The following is a 19,275-nucleotide window of genomic DNA, read 5'->3' as shown; positions in this document are numbered from 1 at the left end:
GTGATTCCAAATGACCTGGAGAAGAAAATTTGAGCCGAACTAAAAGAAAGAAAAGATGTACTTAATTATTTGGAGCTGAGGGAGGATTCATAGGTGATTTAATTACTTGTTCCAAATCTGTTGGAAGGAAGGAAGACCTTGGGTTCTTCTTATTGAGTGCTGCCAGGTCAAGTTCACCTTTCTGTTTGACAGCAGTAAAATTTCTTGATGCTTTCAAGACCATCAATCACACTTTGCTTTACAGACTCACCTGAACAGCAATTAGTGGGGAAGGAGCAGAAGTCTGCAATACAGGTCGAGGCTGGCTCAAAATGCACAGGTGTTTTTTAGCAAAACAGCTGGATCCATGCTATAGCACTGAAAAAAACTAGAAAAAAGGCACCTGGTAATTTATGCATGACTTAAAGGTCTTTCTTAAATTCAGTAGAACAGTCTAGACTTTATCTTGAGCTTTAGATCATTTGGACTCTGACATGTTGCTGACTGATTTTAACTGAAATTGAGTTATTCTAACTTGAAATAAGAACTTGGCGTGTTTTTTTTCCCAAGGAAGACAAAAATAGAAAAATTTAACCTTTTCTTTGCTCTCTACATCAAGTAGATGATGTAAAGATGATATATTAGATGTTCCAGCACAAAATGTAAAAAGTCTATCTGATATTACCTGCTGTTATTCCTGTTTTAATTAACCTGGGATTTTTTCTTTCTGTAGCAATAATGCTTATTATTTATGATACATTCTTTTCTGTTTGTTATCAGAACTGCTGAAACAGAAGAGATTATAGTTCTTGTCCCAGTCTGAAACAAGCATACTGAATAGCATGAAGCTTGTACAGTCTGAAGTTCATGAAGTTCACTGTTAGAGCATACTTAAAGATAATATATTCAAATATACCTCTTGAAAACTTATGACTCATAGATATCAGTCACTTCATGTATGCTTTAACAATCACCTCAGAGATTAAATGCCCCTCTTGCCTGGTTCAAAGCTGTAATTGGTTAATTTGTTTCCCTTCATGCTATTGAAAATGCTTAAAGTCCACCTCATCTCAGAGCATTTGAAGCACAAATTTAGGACTAAGGAAAACCATTAGTTTTGATGCTGTGGAGTTGTTCGGAATTCCCAAAGCTTTACAATTTTTATGCTTGTTTTCAATTTTAAATTGTCCTTTGATAAGTTAATGTCTAGGTTAATAGGTTAATGAGTAGATGCTAGAGCACTGTAAGATTCACAAATAATTTCTAATATATTAAATATTTCATTAGTATTTTCAGAACAGATAATTGTATGTATTTTTATGTTTAACTACTTTTTCTTGCTTCTACTTGCTTCCCGTTCTATTTGCTCAAAGTCTTAGAAAAAAGAGGTCATTTTCCCACTTTTTAAACAGCAACCCCCAAAAGACTGTGGAACATGTAATTCCTAAAAATAATAAAATCTCTCAAGAGAAATGGTTGTTTCTAAAATTTTATTCAAGATTTTTTTATCCTTAGAGAAGTTTCTTGCCTCAGGAGCTCTGTTTTGGTGCTTTTTTTTCCTTCAGAGCTGTCTCACTAACTACTTTAGCAAAGCAGTTAAGATATAAATAAGGTTGTCTAGATTAAGAAATTGTTTATACCCAAGTGAAGCTCAGAAAGCTTTTAGGAAATAAAAGATGGATCACACTTACCTCCCTCTGGATTTTTATCTGAATTGGATGCAGAAAGAAGCGCTTACTATTTCCTATTAAGTTTTATATATATAAATGTTATCTGGGGTTGTTGTCCTATTTGCTTTGATAAGGAGGCAAAAAGGGGTGTTGTACAGAAAACCTCTAATCTTTTCAATCTTGAACAGTGAATTTCATATGCACATTGATAAGCCTTTGGTGTACTGGATGGCTTAGGGGAATTTAAAGCAAACATTTATCTCCTTTTCTGTTAAATCTTTAGTTGTTTCACTATGCTAATGTGCAATAAGTAAGCAAATATTTTTTTCTGACCTTTGAAAACTAACCACTGGAGGTTTCTGAGACAAATGAGAAGCTTTAAAATACCAGTGATTTGAATACCCTTATCTTTCTTTCTTACCCATATCAAGTAAATTGACATGAATTAATTATGTATGTGGCTGGTGTTACCATGGTGATCTGTAAATGTGAATAGTTACCAACTCTGCTGAGCACCTGTGGAGCTGAACTGATTCCTTGCTTCTTATGAACCATTTGAAAAACATTATTTTCATATCTTAATGGTATTACTGAAAATTTCAGAACTTTTTAGTAGTTTTAAGAATACAGGGCCAGCTGAAACTACTTGCTGATCTAATCTAAAAGTTTTATAAGTCTGATATTACTTATATGCTTTGTTCATCCTGAGGAATTTGTTGAATGAAAACAGTAGTCCTTAAAGCATCAACCAATTATAGACCCCATGGAACAAAATCTATTGAATGTATGTCTAGGTTAATTTGTGTTAAGGTTTTGCACTAAATCTCGAAAAATTCAAAGGATCAACCCTGTGCCAAAACAAGAACTCCCCTAAAGAGTTCATTTAATTGAGCAGACTCAACTCCAGTGGGTAAAAGGTGGGGTACGGCAGAGATCAAGCTGTCGGAAATAACACAGATCCAGTCCTAGCTTATATGTCCACACTAATATGTGTCAAATGACCTTAGCAGACTGCCTAGCTTCAAAGTGAAGAAGACAGCATAACAGATTTCTTTCAGTGAAACCTTGAAAGTAATTCTTTACAAGACCCAGATCTGGCAGAACTGGGTTTTGATCAAAATAACCTTATGAAATATTTCCTGGTATTTGAAAGAAAGGATCCGACATGATCCTTTCTCTGTGCTGAGTGTTTCCCTCTTCTCTGTACTACCTGGCTTTTTGATTATGATGGCTAAGAGGTTTGAGGATGAGTTCTTCCTTTTCCCAGACTTGGTGTAACTTCATAAAGAACATGTAGGGAGAAATGCAAATCAGCCTTCATTTCCCTCAAAGCTATGAAATTAAAGGAAAAACAGAGTAACTCAATGATGCAGAAGATGATAATAGTCTAATCCGACTTTCATCTCCCTAGCATATCTACATTCTTATGTTCATTTCATGTACATGTTGCACAAGTCCATGTATTTGTTTCTGCTTGCACATATCCTGGCCATCTTTACAGTGGCTCTGTGTTTTACAGGATGAGTGTTTAACGTGAATCCAAATGGTGCAAATTGATTACCTCATTTGCTAAGCCACATTTGATTTCCAAAATGTATTTGCCTAACGTCTTCCCAGTGTTGCTTTCTTAGCCATTGGTGGATGAAAGCAAGCTTAAGTCAGTTCTCCTGTTAGCATTCTGGAGTCCAGTCTTGTTATTTGTCTTGAAGTGTGGGTGCTAGCATTGTGTGGCTAAAGTTGTTTCACTTGTATGGACTGTAATACTCATTATTCATCATTTACAGGTAATATTCTCCATTTTGCCAGTCCTTTATACTAAGCTCATCCTGGCACTCTTAACTATTAGAAATTTTGTATGGTATCATTTTCCAAGCCTGAATGTCCCCTTCTACCTTCATCTTTTTCCTTCTTGTGTCTTGGATATATTTTCTGTATTATATGGGGATATATACGAACCATTTTATGTTTGGATTTGTATTCTCAGTCATCCATCTTATTTGTTCAAAACTATCATATATATCACTGTGAGGGAAATGAGCCAAAATTAATCCTCCAGAACCAGTTTTGTTTATAAACAGAACCATAGCAACAACATTTTGAAACTGAGCAGAAAGCCCAGTATGGCTTATGAATTTTGTGTCTCATATTCTGGTTAATGCAGACCTTCAAATTATGATGATACAGGATGAAATAACTTGAGAAAATTTAAGTATTCTACAGCATTCATCAAGCTTGATAGCAGTATCAGACATAATTTTATTATCAAAAAAACAGTGTGTTGATTTCACACACTCTTTCACACTAACTTATGCCATTAGTTGCACTTTAACATGCATTTTTATTACTACACATTAAGTATAAATACCAGAATTATCTGCTTTTCCGGTGATTAGCAAATCTATTGTTTCCTGGATCATCACTTTTAATATGTGGGGCTTTCTTCCATTGAATTATTAAAATTAACATAGCAAATTCAATTTCCTTGGCCTTTTTCCAACTTTCTGAGATTTTTATTAGAAGTTAATACTGGTGATTCAGAAAGCAGCTTTCAGAAAATTCCACTTTGAATATTAGGAGCAATTTTGTCTTGAAATATCACGTCGAGATGTCTAAAGCCTCCTTTGTTATAAGACTTATTTACCTAGAGCAAGAAATCTTCCTAGTTCATTCCAAAACCAGAGTTTTAGTTTTATTCTTTTTTAGAAAATAAGACACAAGTGTACTGTAAGATGCTTTGCACATTTCAGTTGTTAGTTATTTAAACTGAATTGCATTTTCTTAGTTTCAGACTTGTAATTTTGATAGTCACTGATATCTGCATTTCAGTTACATTTTCTGGTTTAACTTGTATCTTTCAATTTTATGACTTTTTTTGTAGGATTGGTTTATTTATTTGTTATTAACTAGGAAGACTTATTGTTTTACCTTAATGTCCTGAATGTCAATTTACATTTACAATTTGTTCCAAATGTGATGCTACAGCACTCGGGGACTTTAAAAAGTTTTTTCTACACTTCTAAACTGACATCTTAGATTATGTAATGTTTTCACAGTGTCAACATATGAATGGTAAGACCATGTTTTCTGGATGCAAATAATAACTGATTTTTAGTCAAAAAGAAATTCTTTTTACCCTCATTAAAATAGACTGCAGCAGTAACTTACTTGAGATTACCACAGAATACCTAAGCCCATGTTAGTTATTCCTTAGAAACTGTTGGGAATTCTTATCAGTAAGAATATAGAACAACCACTATGTATCTGAAACTGAAGGCACCTACAATGCTGCATTTATCATATATAAAATGAGCAGATTTTATTTTTCAGTAGCTGCTTCCCTTTTTGTGGGCATAAGCTGTCCTTGCAAAAAAGCATAGGTTCTTCTTTATGCCTATGTTTCTCTGCCAAGGTAGAACAGATGTAAAAGTGAAAGACAGGTGAAAAATACATCGCAAATAATTTCTGCTATCCACAGTGGAGAACTTGAAAATACATTACAAAATACCAAAAGATTTTCAAACTGGAACTATTAACAGTTATTTGTTATAAAACTGTAAAAACACACAATAGAATTAGCCTTCCCTTAAGGGTGAAGAATATGTATAGAAAAAAATATGCATGAGAGAATGCAATTGATTAAATGTGCAGTTGTCTTACTATATAGGCTAATTATTATTTTATAGAAGCTGATTTATCATCAAAGTGCTTATATGATTATATTACAAAGTCTTCAAGAGTTTCAACTCTAGGGAGATGAAACTTTAAAACCTTTTCATTCATATAGAATGAAACATGAAGGGTTTAGAGCAGAATGTTAGAATGTTAGAATGTTATCAGATCCTTTTGTGGTTCAGATCAGCATCTAACATGCTAGAAATTCACAAGATTAGTACCTCAATGCAAATCTGAGTAGAATTAAACAAGATAAGAGCCTTCTAGTACCTGAAGGGCACATACAGGAAAGACAAGGAGGCACTTTTTATGACAGCTTCAAAATGAAAGGGAGTAGATTTAGATTGAATATTAGGAAGAAATTCCTTACTCTGTAAGTGCTGAGACACTGGAACAGGTTGTCCAGGGAAGTTGTGGATGCCCCCTTCAGGGAAGTGTTCAAGGCCAGGTTAGATGAGACTTTGAGCAACCTGGTAGACTAGAAGGTATCCCCCCTGTGGCAGGGGGATAGGAACTAAATGGTGTTTAAGATCCCTTGCAACCCGAACTATTCAGTGATTCTATGATAAGATGGAAATTTAGACTTTTCATACAAAATTCATAGAAATTTAGGGGTTGGAAGGGACCACAAAAGATCATCTAGTCCAACCCCCCTTTCCAGATCAGGGTCAATTTTGTAGCATATCATACTGATGTTTGGCAGTGCTTTAGGCAAACATTCTCATACCTTGTTGCCAAGAAATTTAGAGGTCTTTCACTCAAATTCTTCATGGCTTCCCTTATGATAATGTCCAAGCATCATATTATAGCAAACATGGAGGAATATCTCAAAAAATATGCTAAAGGAAGTAAAGTTTGATATTGCTGCTTTGTCACAGATACTGCATGATCACAACAGATCTCCTGCTCAAACCTAGATAAGTTAATAATTCACTTCAGTGTCATCTACTCCATCATATTTAAAATTAAGTAAGTAACTGGGTAAAGTTACTAGGTGGATGGATTTAATTTTCAAATTCATTTGCAAGAACACTAGTGGAAACTATTGCAGGACCTCAACAATAATTTCTACATGGATTTTCTGTCTTCTCCCTTTGATTATCTGTGTTATGAAGGCAGGAAAAAAATTGTTATAAAATAGTGGATCTGCCTGGTCCAAACAAAGACAATTTTAACCCTAAGTATTTGAGTCCTGTAGGTATCATTGTCCAATGTTGTGCAGGTACAGTGAGAGTCAAACAATTTCCATTTTTTATGTTCTTTTAGTACCATTTTAAAGAAAAATTCTGGAAACCACAAATTGCTTTAATACGGACTAGGTGCAATTCTGCCCTCTCAATGAGGCAGAATTTTCCATTGGAATTTTATACTGTGACAGATTGCTTTACACCATGTTGATTTACTTAGTTAAGGTGAACCTTGTCAGATGCTTTTTCCCTTGCTCTGCTTTCCTTTACTGTAAATCTGTGTGTTGGCTGTCCTCATCATACTAAAAGCATTTTTGGAAAGTGTCCTTTCCAACTCCTTCTTGATTAAGAAGTAATGGCACTGAAAAAAAAAACAACCAAAAAAACCCCAAACAAACTCAACAACACCAAACAAACCTACAATAAGAAAAAAAGAGAGCAAATTTAGGAAAAGTGAAAAACAATGTCCTTGATAAATGGGAAAAATCAGGAAAGGGGGAAAATATCTGACAGCCAGAACCTAATAAAATCTGGCATACTTAAAGAGAGCTGCATAAATGTTTACAAATTCCATTTTCCGTGTGTATGTTCCATATAACCATTTGATTTTAAAATTTTTGATCTTCAAATCAGTCATGGGGGAAACAATATTTAGTGTTCATTTTTACATTTTGCTGCCTGGGTTGTGCAAAGGTTGCAAATGATATCAAAGCTACACTTTTTTTTTCTTTTATGGCTCCAGTGCTAGCAATGTTTTATGTGCACATAAAGCACATTCTCAAAATCTATCCTTTTGACATACTGTCTGAGGAGAGTCTGGTTGTTCATTCATGCTGGGTGTTGCAGCCATTTCTCATACCTTGAATCACAAGTGTGGGATAAAAGACATATTGGAAAGTAGGCATTCGTTCTCATGTGTGTATAATAGGAAGAAAAGTTCTCAAGCCTCCAAAACTGCCTAGAAATCCAAGAGTAGATGAATATATTGCTCCTGCTAGTAATCCTACTACTACCTACTTTTTAGTTCTAACTTGATTTCCATTAAAACCAACTTGAGATACCAGCATGTTATTGTTCATTGTGCTTTAATTATGAAGAAACAGAAGTTGAGGTATGCTTAATTTTAAGGACTTCATAGCTTGCTTTTTTTTATCAGGAATGTGCTGAATTGGAGCACGTTGCATAGCACGCAATAAACTAGCTGTGAGGAGAGGAAATACTTCAATCAAAAGAGAAAATAAAGCCATTGCATAACATCTGCACTCTCCTTCCAGTATATGGGGTGGAGCCAGCCCCCCTAGCAGCTGCTGCTGCCATATCTCTACAAGAGCAGCATACAGAAGAGGCAGCTGAAGGCAAATCTTGTGTATCACCTAGCAGATAGAAGACAGTGCTGCCATTGCTGCCACAGGCAGAGAGCACAAGGAATGCAATCCCCTCCTTATAACTCTTGACTAGATTACAAATACCAGTTTACAAGTATATAACACATTGGACAAATATCTGGAAAGCTGCCTCTCATAACCTGAACATAAAAGAAAGTCCACTGACTTTCAGGCTGCCAAGACCATCAGCTTGTAGTTATTAATTTTAAATGAGAAATAAAGTCAGTCACACTCTAAAATGTCTTCCCAACACTTCGGATCACTTCTTTCTCTTTTATGACACGGTCTTCAATATGAGCCATTAGAATTTTTAAGGCAGCGGGCTAATTATCTTTCTGTAAAATGCAAATGATGGTTGGCTGCACTCTTTTCCATTGTTGTAGAAGTTAAACAAGTAGTTCTCAGTAATGTTGGTGGAAACTGGGTACATGGCTCAAGGACAGATTATAGTCTTTGTCTTGTAGGATGCAAAAATAATTGAGACTCTGTTGTCAAGACCCGAACTTTTCTCTGGGTATTAATGCATTTTGGCAAGATGTGTCAAAACTACATCTCATACTTGAAAACCTTCATCCTGGAATGCTAGATAGGAACATACAAAATTCACATACCACCAAGCAATTCATATAATTTTTGTGATCTCTACCAGAGCCCAAGAGCCTTTTTTGTCAAGAGAGTTCAGCACTTTTCTGTTGATAAACAAGTGGTTATCCTTGAGGATGACATTTGTTCTCTGTGCTGGACAGTTATCACTAAAAGAAAGTTTCAATCGCTTCTTTTAAGTAAAGTACTTTTTTTTTTTTCTCAAAAGAAATGTAAATATTTTTATCAACAACAATCTTACCCTTATTTTTAGTTAAGAAAAATACTGCAGAAATATTTGGTACTGTTTAAAGAACAATGTGGGTTGTTTAATTCAAGCTCCCTTTGAAATCAGTGAGTTTTAAATGTTTTCAACTTTTTTTTTCTCCTGACAAAGAACAAATATGTGCATCAACTGATTTAACTTTATATATGTGGAACTCTTACCACTATATTTGATCTGTTTCTCTGCTAGATTCTTTCCCAGCCTTTACCATACTTAAGAAAGACAGTGCTACAGTGCTTTCCTGGTGTTATCCGCAGGAATCAATATTTTTTTTTTCTGATTCTGTTCATTCTTTGTCAAGCAGATATTATTTTAAATTTCCGAACAACATATGTCAGCAAGTCTGGCCAAGTTATATTTGAAGCAAGATCTATTTGTATCCACTACGTGACTACCTGGTTTATCATTGATTTAATTGCTGCACTTCCTTTTGATCTTCTTTATGCTTTCAACGTCACTGTGGTAAGTACTAAACTTACTTTCCAATTGTTCTTTACTCAAGAGGGGTTTGGTGTTTGTATTTATTTTTTTTTTCCAGATCTGGAGACTAAAACTAAGTGAATTACAATATGTTGGTGTCTTCTTCAACTTTGTAGAGTATTTTCACATTGGATGCTGAAGCAAGGAATACAGTGTAATGGTACATGTTGACTAGAAGTATTACACATTGGGTGTTGAAGAGGCCATTCATTATTATGGAAGACATATGTACCATTTTTTTAATTCAATTTTCCTTACTTTGTAAACCATTTCATCTCCGTTACTTTCATTTTTACTTGCTGTACTCAAATGAAGTTCCTGACGGTTTTTGCTCTCTTAAACTGCATATATTCAGTCCTCAAACTTTCAAACTCATAAACTGTCACTGTGGTGAGGAAAATCAGGGTTATGGTCAATATAGTCAGGAGTCCTCATTTAGCCAGGAATCATCTTTCTCTTTACCTTTGGGCACCTTTGAGCGCAAATATTACAGCATGGTCACTACCTTTTCTGTGTTCTAAGATCTTCTACTTAAAATTGTAATTTATTTGGCTTTCATTTCAAGTCATCCTTTTTAGCAATATGGTGACAAAATGCTTAAGCCACTTTGAAAAATGTTTGAGTCTAATGTCTAGTGATGTCATAATCATGATTGGTTACAATTAATTGTAACCAATCAATTACCAATGTAATTTGTATTGGTTTACCTATGTTTGGATAAAGGTTTTTCTTCCCATAATCTTATTAGATTATGGAGAATAAATCTCTACTAAGCAAAAAGCCCAAAAAAGAAAAGCAAAAAAAAAAAAAAAAAACCAAAAAAGAAAAGCAAAAAAAAAAAAAAAAAACCAAAAACCAAAATAAAACCAAAATCCAAAACCAAAAGAAAAAAGCAAACAAAACAACCAAAAAATATTGTAAACAGCCCCTGCTTCTCCAAATCAGTAAATTTAATTTTGGAAAAAATGTTGACAGAGGTTTCTCAGTTTTGTAGATTTTTTACATAAGAGACAGGCTTTTAAGCTTTTCACTTTCTAATTCTCAGATTTTTCATCTTCTGTGAACAGAAGCACTCAGTCTCATTTTCATCAAATGTGAATTACAGATAAGTAGACAGATGTTCAGGTAGGCATATAACAGAAAAAAACAAAGAAAAATGCTAGTCAGGAAACCTCTCATGTAAGGTATCCTGTTTGGTTTTATCAGTTACGTTTCCTTCAATGATCTCTCTTTCAACTCCATTTGTTACTATAAGAACTGTCAATCTGATGCTAATGCAGTACCTTTTAAAACCAGTTAATATTTCCACATTTTTCAGTCTGTTTCTTCATAACTGGTGGGTAATCCCTTTAAGTATACTACTATCTTGGTTTATCCCTTACATTAAAACCAAACAGCCAGCAGTCTTGGTTTAATTTCCATGAAGAAATTTTCACTGAATAAACCAAGTCTAATCTTTTTCTTGAAGGAGAAATGAAAAAAATAAAATTGATTTTTTAAATTTTCTTTCTCATTTGCAAGACTTATATGCATACTGGACTCTGGAAAAGAAAGTGTTACCCAATAATTATTTTTACACTTAAAATTTCACAGTATCAAAGAAGCTGCTATATCATGATTCACACACAGATCCTGTCTGTAGTGCTTTTAAATTTTTTCCCTGATAAGATCACCAACATGGTGACTAATATCCAGGGACACTGAAATATCCCTGTGTTAGTAATGGATACCTAATGAGATAATTAACAATAGATTGAGCCTTAACCCTTAGCCCAAGAAATTAATGGTATATAGCCATGTTAATCTCATAATTAATATTGACGGACATAGATAGTTGCCCAGATGCTTCGAGAGTTAAATACTGTGTTAAAAGTTTTTGCAAGGTCCAAGCTTCCTTCATTTTCTCTGAGCACCTTTGGTAGCGAGCTGCTGCATGGTAAAGACTCCTGCACAGTAGAGATCAAGGACCAACCTTCTCTTTCCTCTGGTAACTGAGAACAAACCCAGAATGTGGGAGGCTGCTCCTTGCTACCATCCCAACAAATAGTTTCAAACCAAAGGAAATTTAGATTGGATATTAGGAAGAAATTCTTTAGTGTGAAGATGGTGAGACACTGGAAGAGGCTGCCCAGAGAAGTTGTGGCTGTCCCCTCCCTGGAAGTGTCGAAGGCCAGATTGAGTGGGGCTTTGAGCAGCCTGGTCTACTGGAAGGTGTCCCTGCCTATGGCAAAGGGGTTGGAACTAGATGGTCTTTAAGGACCTTTCCAACTCAAACCATTCTATGATTCTAAACTTGTCAAGATAATTTTTTCCAGAGCAGAAGGAGATGTCAATTGCATTCCACTTATTTCTGACTTTCTTGCTTTAATAAGTTATTTCCTTATATCTGTTATCAGATTTTTACTCCATTGAGTCTCAAATATTACCTCATAAGAACATTAAAAGGGGCATCAGGGACCATGTCACTGCTTTGCTATTCAGGCCTCAGCACAAAGGCCAACCATTTAGGGATGCTCTAAATTCTGCAAGCTATCAGTTGTAGTTGTCATTCTTCAAATGGAGATTTGTTGAGTCAGAAAACATGAAACAAATATAGAGTTCCTCACCATTCCTGGAGATATTTTGAAAGAAAAAAAGTGACAGTGTATGCATTGGCTCTGTTGCCTTTACATCTTGCAGGAATTTCAGTCTAACAGTATATGGGTGTCTCTTTGGAGGTGTGAGACCTTCACATTGGTTCTTAACCACAGTAACTGCTGAGACCCCAGCTCCTTCCACCCCTGTATTCATCTAATGGAAAGGATCCCTTACTCTGTTAAAATGTGGTATGAAATACTGCCAAAGTAGAATCCAGGCCATTAAGCTTTAGTTAAAATGATTGGATTTGTTCTTCTCTGAGTGAAAATTGGTGGTTATAGGGTAAAAGTTCTGTTTTTTCAAGAAAACCAACTAATGAAGCAGGATTAAAGATCCCTCTCACTTGTCGTTGCTTAAAATGTATCATGTTTCCTTATTAATTCCTTTTTGCCGTGGGTGATGATTCTTCCAAGCAGAGAATTTCTTCACTAGGGTGTAGCAACTATTTCTCAGTACTTCTCAGCACTATGCTATTTCTGTTTCTGTTAGTTTTAGATAAAATTCTGCCTCTGTCATTTTGACAGAAAAAGGTTAACCCAGCTAGTCTAAAACTATTAACTAAGTGGAAAATTTAGATGATTTTATATCTGTGGGCAAAGCAAAATCTAAACAGTCACAAGTATGAGAGCTGACTCCTCATTTTGTCTTTCTGGATTTGTGACATAGAAAAGAAAGCTGCCCAGTGGCATTTCAAGTCTTCCAGTGACAGACTGGACACAATGCAAGAACAGTGTTTGGCATGAGAAAATTCCGTGCAATTACATATGATTAATTACTTCTCTGCTCAAATTTATGCAGAAATTATTTTGAAATGAGGTGGTCTGTAGGCCTTAAAATGTCTAGGTCTTCATATTAAAAGAATATTATGATATCTGATTCTCTGTTTTTATGTATATGAGTGTTCTGTAACAATAAAAGTGGTCAGTCACTAGGTTAGTTCACTAATTCAGTCACTAGTGATGACTGTTAGAGTACACTTATTGTAACAGCCCTTTTGAAATTTCTTATCTGAAAGACTACAGTTAAAAAATACATTTCACTCAAGTTAAAATTGTTTTAGATGTGATAAAACATAAACACCCACATAAAGATGAAGACTGCAATGCGAAGGCCATAGAATATAAACAATCCCTACATATATGTGTGTTTATATATTTCCATGACACTTTGGAGAATTGGTCATGAATAGAGACCACTTTGTGTAAAGAGTTTGAATGGGGTTTCATCCAAAAATCTGATGAGAGAGAAGAAAGGAGACTTTGGGAAATGAATTCCCATGGAAAAAGAAGCAGTTGAAATAGTGCCATAGCTAGAATTAATTCAGTTAGAATAATTATATATGTGAACATGCCAATTCCTTCAAATATTTTACAGCCTTCTGCCCCAGACTTGCAGATATTCTTGTGCTTACGGCCACAGACATAACTAATTTCATTGACTTATTCTAGATGACATAAGATAGATAAAAGAAATGCAAGAAAAGAAGACCCTGTAATTGTTTGTGTGCTCTAATGTCAAGTTTTATTCTCGACAGCAGTGAACTTCAAAGTATTTTAAATGTGTCATATGTTGATTTTCTTTTTTCCCCTGCCCATTAACATGGAAAGAAATGTAAAGATCCTTAAGAAAAAAAAAGAAAAAAGGAACCCAAAAAATTAATATTGAATGAAGAAGCTTGTGGGAGAGTTACTTATGCACTACCAAAACTGTAATAGCAAAAAAAAATATTTGTAGAGTTTTTATTTCCTTTTTTACAGGTTTCTCACGTATTTAATTTATAAGACTGGAATAAAATCCTTTTCATGAATAAATCTAAAATCCCGCATGTTACACAATTGCTCAGTCAACCTGGGCCTGGCTATTAGTGAATGCAAGTTTAAGATTAAAAACTTCAGGTTTTGGTTAACAGACAGAGAAAAGCTTAGCTTTGGGCTGTTCCGGTTTAGCAAAATTAAAGGGTAATAAATTGTTAGGTAAGAAATTTAAGAAATTTTAAGAAGTTTTAATAAAAGCCTTTTTGAACTCAGTAGAGTGCAATAAAATGTGCCCAGGCCTCTGAACATATGCTTAAAGCTGAAGAAAACTGAGTGTCTGCTCACTTCTCTGCTTTCTTGTTCTAAGAAGTATATGCTATAAATTGTTGCCTCTGACAGGCTTACATTATTAAGCAGGTTTCATCTCAGAGACACCTGAGTTATGCCTACTATTTGATGCTTAGCAAAAACTGAAATTTTCTCAAAGACAATTTTTTTGTAGTTCCATATTGAAATCAAATGAACCTTTATCAGTTTAACAATTATGTTTCTTTTCTAGAATTAAATCCAAAAGAGTGCTTTGCGTGAAAAAAGACAAACAGATTTCCCCAAGATTTCAGGTTTGCTGGCCTAAATCAGAAATAGTAAACAGTTATGTACACAGCAAGAGAAAGCATTATTTTTTTTTAAACCACCTGCTTAATGTTCTCTTCTGTCTTAATATTCAGCTAAAGCATAACATGCAGTAACGCAGCTGAGTGCAAGAATTCGCAGAGCTTTAGCAAACAGTTTTATTTCACCGAAAAAATTGTGGGATAGCAGTCTACTGCCGACACATGGTTTTCTCTCTCCCTCTCTTCCTCCAGGTTTCCCTTGTCCACCTGCTGAAGACAGTGAGGTTGCTGCGCCTCTTGCGTCTCCTCCAGAAGCTGGATCGTTACTCCCAGCACAGCACCATCGTTCTCACGCTCCTCATGTCCATGTTTGCCTTGCTTGCACACTGGATGGCCTGCATTTGGTATGTCATTGGGAAAAGGGAGATGGAACAGAACAACCCCCTGACCTGGGATATAGGTAAGTTCTTCTTTCCACCAGATACTGATATATGTATGCGTGTGTGTGCGTGCATACGTGTGCAAGCGTGTAATTTTATTTTATTCTTGTAAAATTATTTAGTGAATTATGTATTAGACTAGCAAGCAGGTTCTGTGTTGAATGTACATATTTCTTGAGAGTTAACTGCCTAACGAGTAGAGGACAGAAAAATTCACTCAAAATTTTTGACTCTTCACCAAGTCATATAAATTCAATACAATTTGCTTATCTCACGATTTTCAAAATTTAGTTAGTAAGAAGCGTTCTCTAAATTTGTAAATTGAGAAGTACATTTCTGTCTAGTTAGCCAGGGAGAATTTGCCTTTCATCTGTGAATACTGTACGTGTGAGCTTTGACATATGTCTTTAATTTGCAAAGTTCTAAATCCTAAATTTTAAAATTAGTGACAGGGGGTGGGAGGGTTTTCTTTTTTTTTTTTTTTTTTCCTGTTTTTGTTTTTGTTTTTACGGTCACTGGATGTTTAAAACCTTTACTGAAGGAATTTCCCAAATTACATGTGGATAATGTGGTAACAAAAATATTCAGTAAAAAATAAAGACCAGTTTGTGGGCAACTTCTGACTGAAGAAGTTGCTGCTCTGAATTTTGGGTCAGTCTGAAAAGAATGTTAAAATGACAAGACAGTGTAAGAAGTGGAAAACAGCGAGATTTTGAAGACTGAATCAGTGTTTGGGACACTAAAGATCTAGATAGACTGCACAGACTGTGCAGAACAGTAGATGAGGAAGTTCATCCTGTTTTTGCAAATAAGGCAAATTCTTCAACAGAGACATTCCCTCGAGTGTGCTGATAGCTCCTTGCTGTACGTTGAAAAGATAGGCCCTGAAATGCCTTCAAGTTAAAAACTCCCTTTGGAAATATCTGCTAGCTGTTTTGCAGGCTTGATATTTTGCACAGCAGATGAAGTGTTTTCCACCCAAGCTTTAATTCTGATTTCACTGAGCATTCCAAGTTAACTCATTTGTTTTCCTTTATTTATTTTTTTTAATGGTTAGTTATTATTTTATTATTTTCAAGGATTGTGCCCCTGTGTTATGGTACAGCAGGGTAAGAACATACCTTATGTAGGATCCTGGCATCCCCAGATGCTTGAGCACCACTGAATGTGTGTTATCTGCTAGTGTAACAGCTGATACTGCACATCTTCCCATCTGGGTCATCCTGGGTTTACTGTAGAGGTACATTTCTTTTGATGTCTTTCTCAGATGCTGTATCAATATTAAACATATCTTTTTCTCCCTTTTCTTTCTGGTTTCTTGTTTTCTGCCTTTTTAATTCTACTTGTATTTACCTTTAGCCTGAATCTATTAACTTCAGTATGCCCTATTCTTACATCATTTAATTTTTTTCTTCCTTCTTAACTCTGTTAAATAGATCTATAACAATAACTCTGAAGGGAAAATTAGATTTATTATAAGGGTGCCTGATATTAGATGAGGTGTGGATCCTGGGTCAGGAAAAGGAAAAGGAGAAAGTCCAATAAATAAACCCCTCCTGTTTGTCCACAGATTACTGAAAACTTTGCAGAGTCTTTTTGTTCTTGTTTCTCCTTCCCTTTGTAAAAAAAGGTCTGTGACCTGCTGCTGAACTCCTCATAGAGTGCAGATCTCTCAAAGAAAAGACTGCAGCTGTAGGGGAGAATGTATAAAGGAAGCCCACTGTGCACAAACTGGTCAAATGGTCTGAACAGAAAAACAAATCCAAATAATAATAATAATGATAGTAATAATAAAAAGAAGAGCCTATCTAGAGGTTGCTATGAAGACACATTTTCAGCTTATGTAGGCCACAAATGATAACTGATTTCAAAGCATTCATTGGAGTCCCAGTGATGAGGATGGACTGCATCCCGTCTCCATACGGGAGCTGCAGCAGTAGTCCCCATGCCACCTGTCTCTCTCCCTTTTCCCTGAGCTAAGGCCACATTCAGAAAATTCTTCTCGTATGCCCTGGGGCTCTTGGCATTTATTGCTATCAAAACATTAACTTTTACCCCTCAGATTTGTCCTCTCATGGGCAATGGCAGTAAATATGCCAGCAACCTCATTAGAACAAATCTCAGTTGAACTGGAGAAGAGACATTTCACAGAACTCCCAATTGCATCTCAAGGGAGAGTCTTGTATCTGGGTTGTCCATCTTCTAGCAGGCTTCTGAGGAAACAACTGCTCCTTAACAGCATCTTGCCACTGGCTCATCTCCATGTGACACTTCGTGACCTTCCCTGCACAGCTGCAGCCCAAAACCTCCCCACTGGATGGGCCAAGGCACTTCTTAGTGGAGAGTGTACTCTTAGGCTTTTGTCTCCTATCTGGCAAAAGGGCTTAGCTATTGAGCTTACAGCCTAATTTCATTTTAGTTATTTTCCAAAAGTGTGGGTTTTTTCATTTTTGTCTGTAATGCAGACCTTTAGGGATAGTCTCTAAAATATTTAGATATGTAAATGTATAATAAAAATTACACTGCAATGACTCCTGCAAGGCTGCTACCAATATTAGGTGTGTATCTTTCAGAATGGTTATTTCTACAGTTCAATCTAGCATTAAGTTGAATATTTTAGGACTTGGAATATTTATTTGGGCATTTCAGTTTCTAATACTTTGAATATTTTAAAACCAAAACAAAACAGTTTTTTTTTAAAAAAAGAGCCAAAATACTCCAGATACCAGGCATGAAGCCATGATTTTGCACAGACCACTTCAGTGCTGATAAAATGTCTGTTTAAGCTTATGTCACATATATGAACAGAAAAAGAAGATTATGTAATTTCTTCAATTAGTTCAAATCCTGTTGCTTTCCACATGCAAGCTACATGAATGACAATGCAATGAAGTTAAATCTTGGCTCCCTGTGTGCTGTAAGTCTGGCTGCTCTGGTGATTCATAGCTGGTTATATTTAGCTACCTTTTCTTTTCACCTTAAGAAAACTTCAAGTGACCAGTCCATTCACAGCATCCATGCAGGTGCTACCTTAAAGGGAAAACAGTAAGTGTGGTTTAGGTAATGAATGATTAAGGAAAATCAAGTGAGATCTGGAGACCCTAATAAATTACAAAAAATAATGCACACAATAGAAACCTTGCTTTGGGGTTTAATAAAGGTAGTGCTATGGTAAGGCACTGAGGATATTCTCCTGTATGAAGGCCTAAACTGGAAATTTGTCCCGTGTTGGAGAGCAATCTCTTTTACGAAGACATTTCTTAATGCAGGCAAACAGTAGAGTGTGATCATTAGTCTTCTATTTACAAATTTAAATTTTGAACTTTTAATTTTATTAGATTAATACCAAATACGGAGACTCATGTTTCCATCAGTAGATCTTATACAGAGTTCATTCCAGGCATTAGGAGGCTTTGTAATGAGCAGCACTAAGAAAATATAAGACATAGAAACAGATTTTTTTTTATTAAGGGGAATGTACCTTACCCTTGAAAATATGCTTTTTGTTCTTCACTGGAGTGCCTCAGGTGGTATCTGCCTGGAGAAATAGTATCATGAGTATGGATGCTGCAATGCATACAATAGCTTCAATACAGGAATTATTTTGTCCTTAGAAGGAAAAAACATGTCCAGAACTAAAATATTTCTTTGCTTTTATGTTTGTTTCTATTTAGGGGTGGAGGGAGAGACAGAGGGAGAAAAAAGCTCCCTCTGATAAAGTGCTTCCTCAGAAAAACTGTGGCAATCTCCAAGACTGAGGTTTTGCTAATACCTAGAGCAAACATTTTAAAGCTGCAGTACTCTTAACATACTTTGGTCCTTGCTGTGCTATCAGATATGCACCATAGCCCAGATCTTACAACACTGACTTTAGTGGGAGTAGCATTTGCTTCTGTGTATCTATTTCTCTGGCTAATTTAAACAAATGAGGTGCTTAATTTGCACTTTAATCACAACAATGGGAGTAATAAAGGCCTCCCTATGAAATACCCAGAGCAGAAAAATGTATTTGCTTTGTTCTTGCTAAGCCTAATTGTAAGCCTTTATTTCATTTTTTGTTCTTATTTAGACAACATTGTCATTGCAAATAATTTATAAAAACATTGTTACACTCACAAATTTTGCCAGAGGATTGCAAAATGAGAAAGATGTGGTGTCTGGGAATATTATTCATGCACTTTCATGATGTGGTGGCGTTGGGACATATAACAATGTAGTAATGTTAAAATCTGGATCTCTTGCTTATCTCCAGTATTGATATTTTAACTGATTACAAAAGGCATTTGGAAGATATGTAGTATTGAGAAACTAGAAACATTACCTCAGCAACCTCTCCCATCTCAGTAAATTGCTGTTCCACATGCAGCACCTTGACTCGAATGTCTGATAAAAACATGACCCCTGGGCTGGTCATGCCCACCTACCCGAGATGGTGTTATGCTCCCTGTCCTGATTTTCCCTTATACATGCTGAGACATGGCATGACTTTCAGCAACCTGTAAAAATAAGATCAATTTTCTGTGAGCCAATGTGGTGTAGAGACTAGACTCAAGAGGATTCTGGCTGATCCTACTGCTCTAATTCCACTG

General features: G+C 35.6%; 1 protein-coding gene and 1 long non-coding RNA gene across 3 annotated transcripts in view; one reads left to right on the top strand and one right to left on the bottom strand.

Annotated features, from left to right (window-relative positions):
* Nucleotides 1–19,275, bottom strand: part of LOC139792353 (uncharacterized) — a 414,091-nt gene that overhangs the window by 197,328 nt on the left and 197,488 nt on the right. The gene's annotated exons all lie outside the window — the stretch shown is intronic.
* The window catches only part of KCNH8 (potassium voltage-gated channel subfamily H member 8), a 170,537-nt gene that overhangs the window by 95,144 nt on the left and 56,118 nt on the right, over nucleotides 1–19,275 (top strand). The window contains exons 6-7 of the mRNA XM_071735531.1: nucleotides 9,066–9,223; nucleotides 14,499–14,706. Of these exons, the coding sequence (XP_071591632.1) occupies nucleotides 9,066–9,223; nucleotides 14,499–14,706 (366 nt within the window). The remainder of the gene's footprint in view (nucleotides 1–9,065; nucleotides 9,224–14,498; nucleotides 14,707–19,275) is intronic.

The sequence above is a fragment of the Heliangelus exortis genome, chromosome 2, assembly GCF_036169615.1.
Source record: "Heliangelus exortis chromosome 2, bHelExo1.hap1, whole genome shotgun sequence".
NCBI classification, from domain to species: domain Eukaryota; kingdom Metazoa; phylum Chordata; class Aves; order Apodiformes; family Trochilidae; genus Heliangelus; species Heliangelus exortis.
The sequence above is the reverse complement of the archived record's forward strand: the minus strand, read 5'-3'. Positions and strand labels throughout refer to the sequence as shown.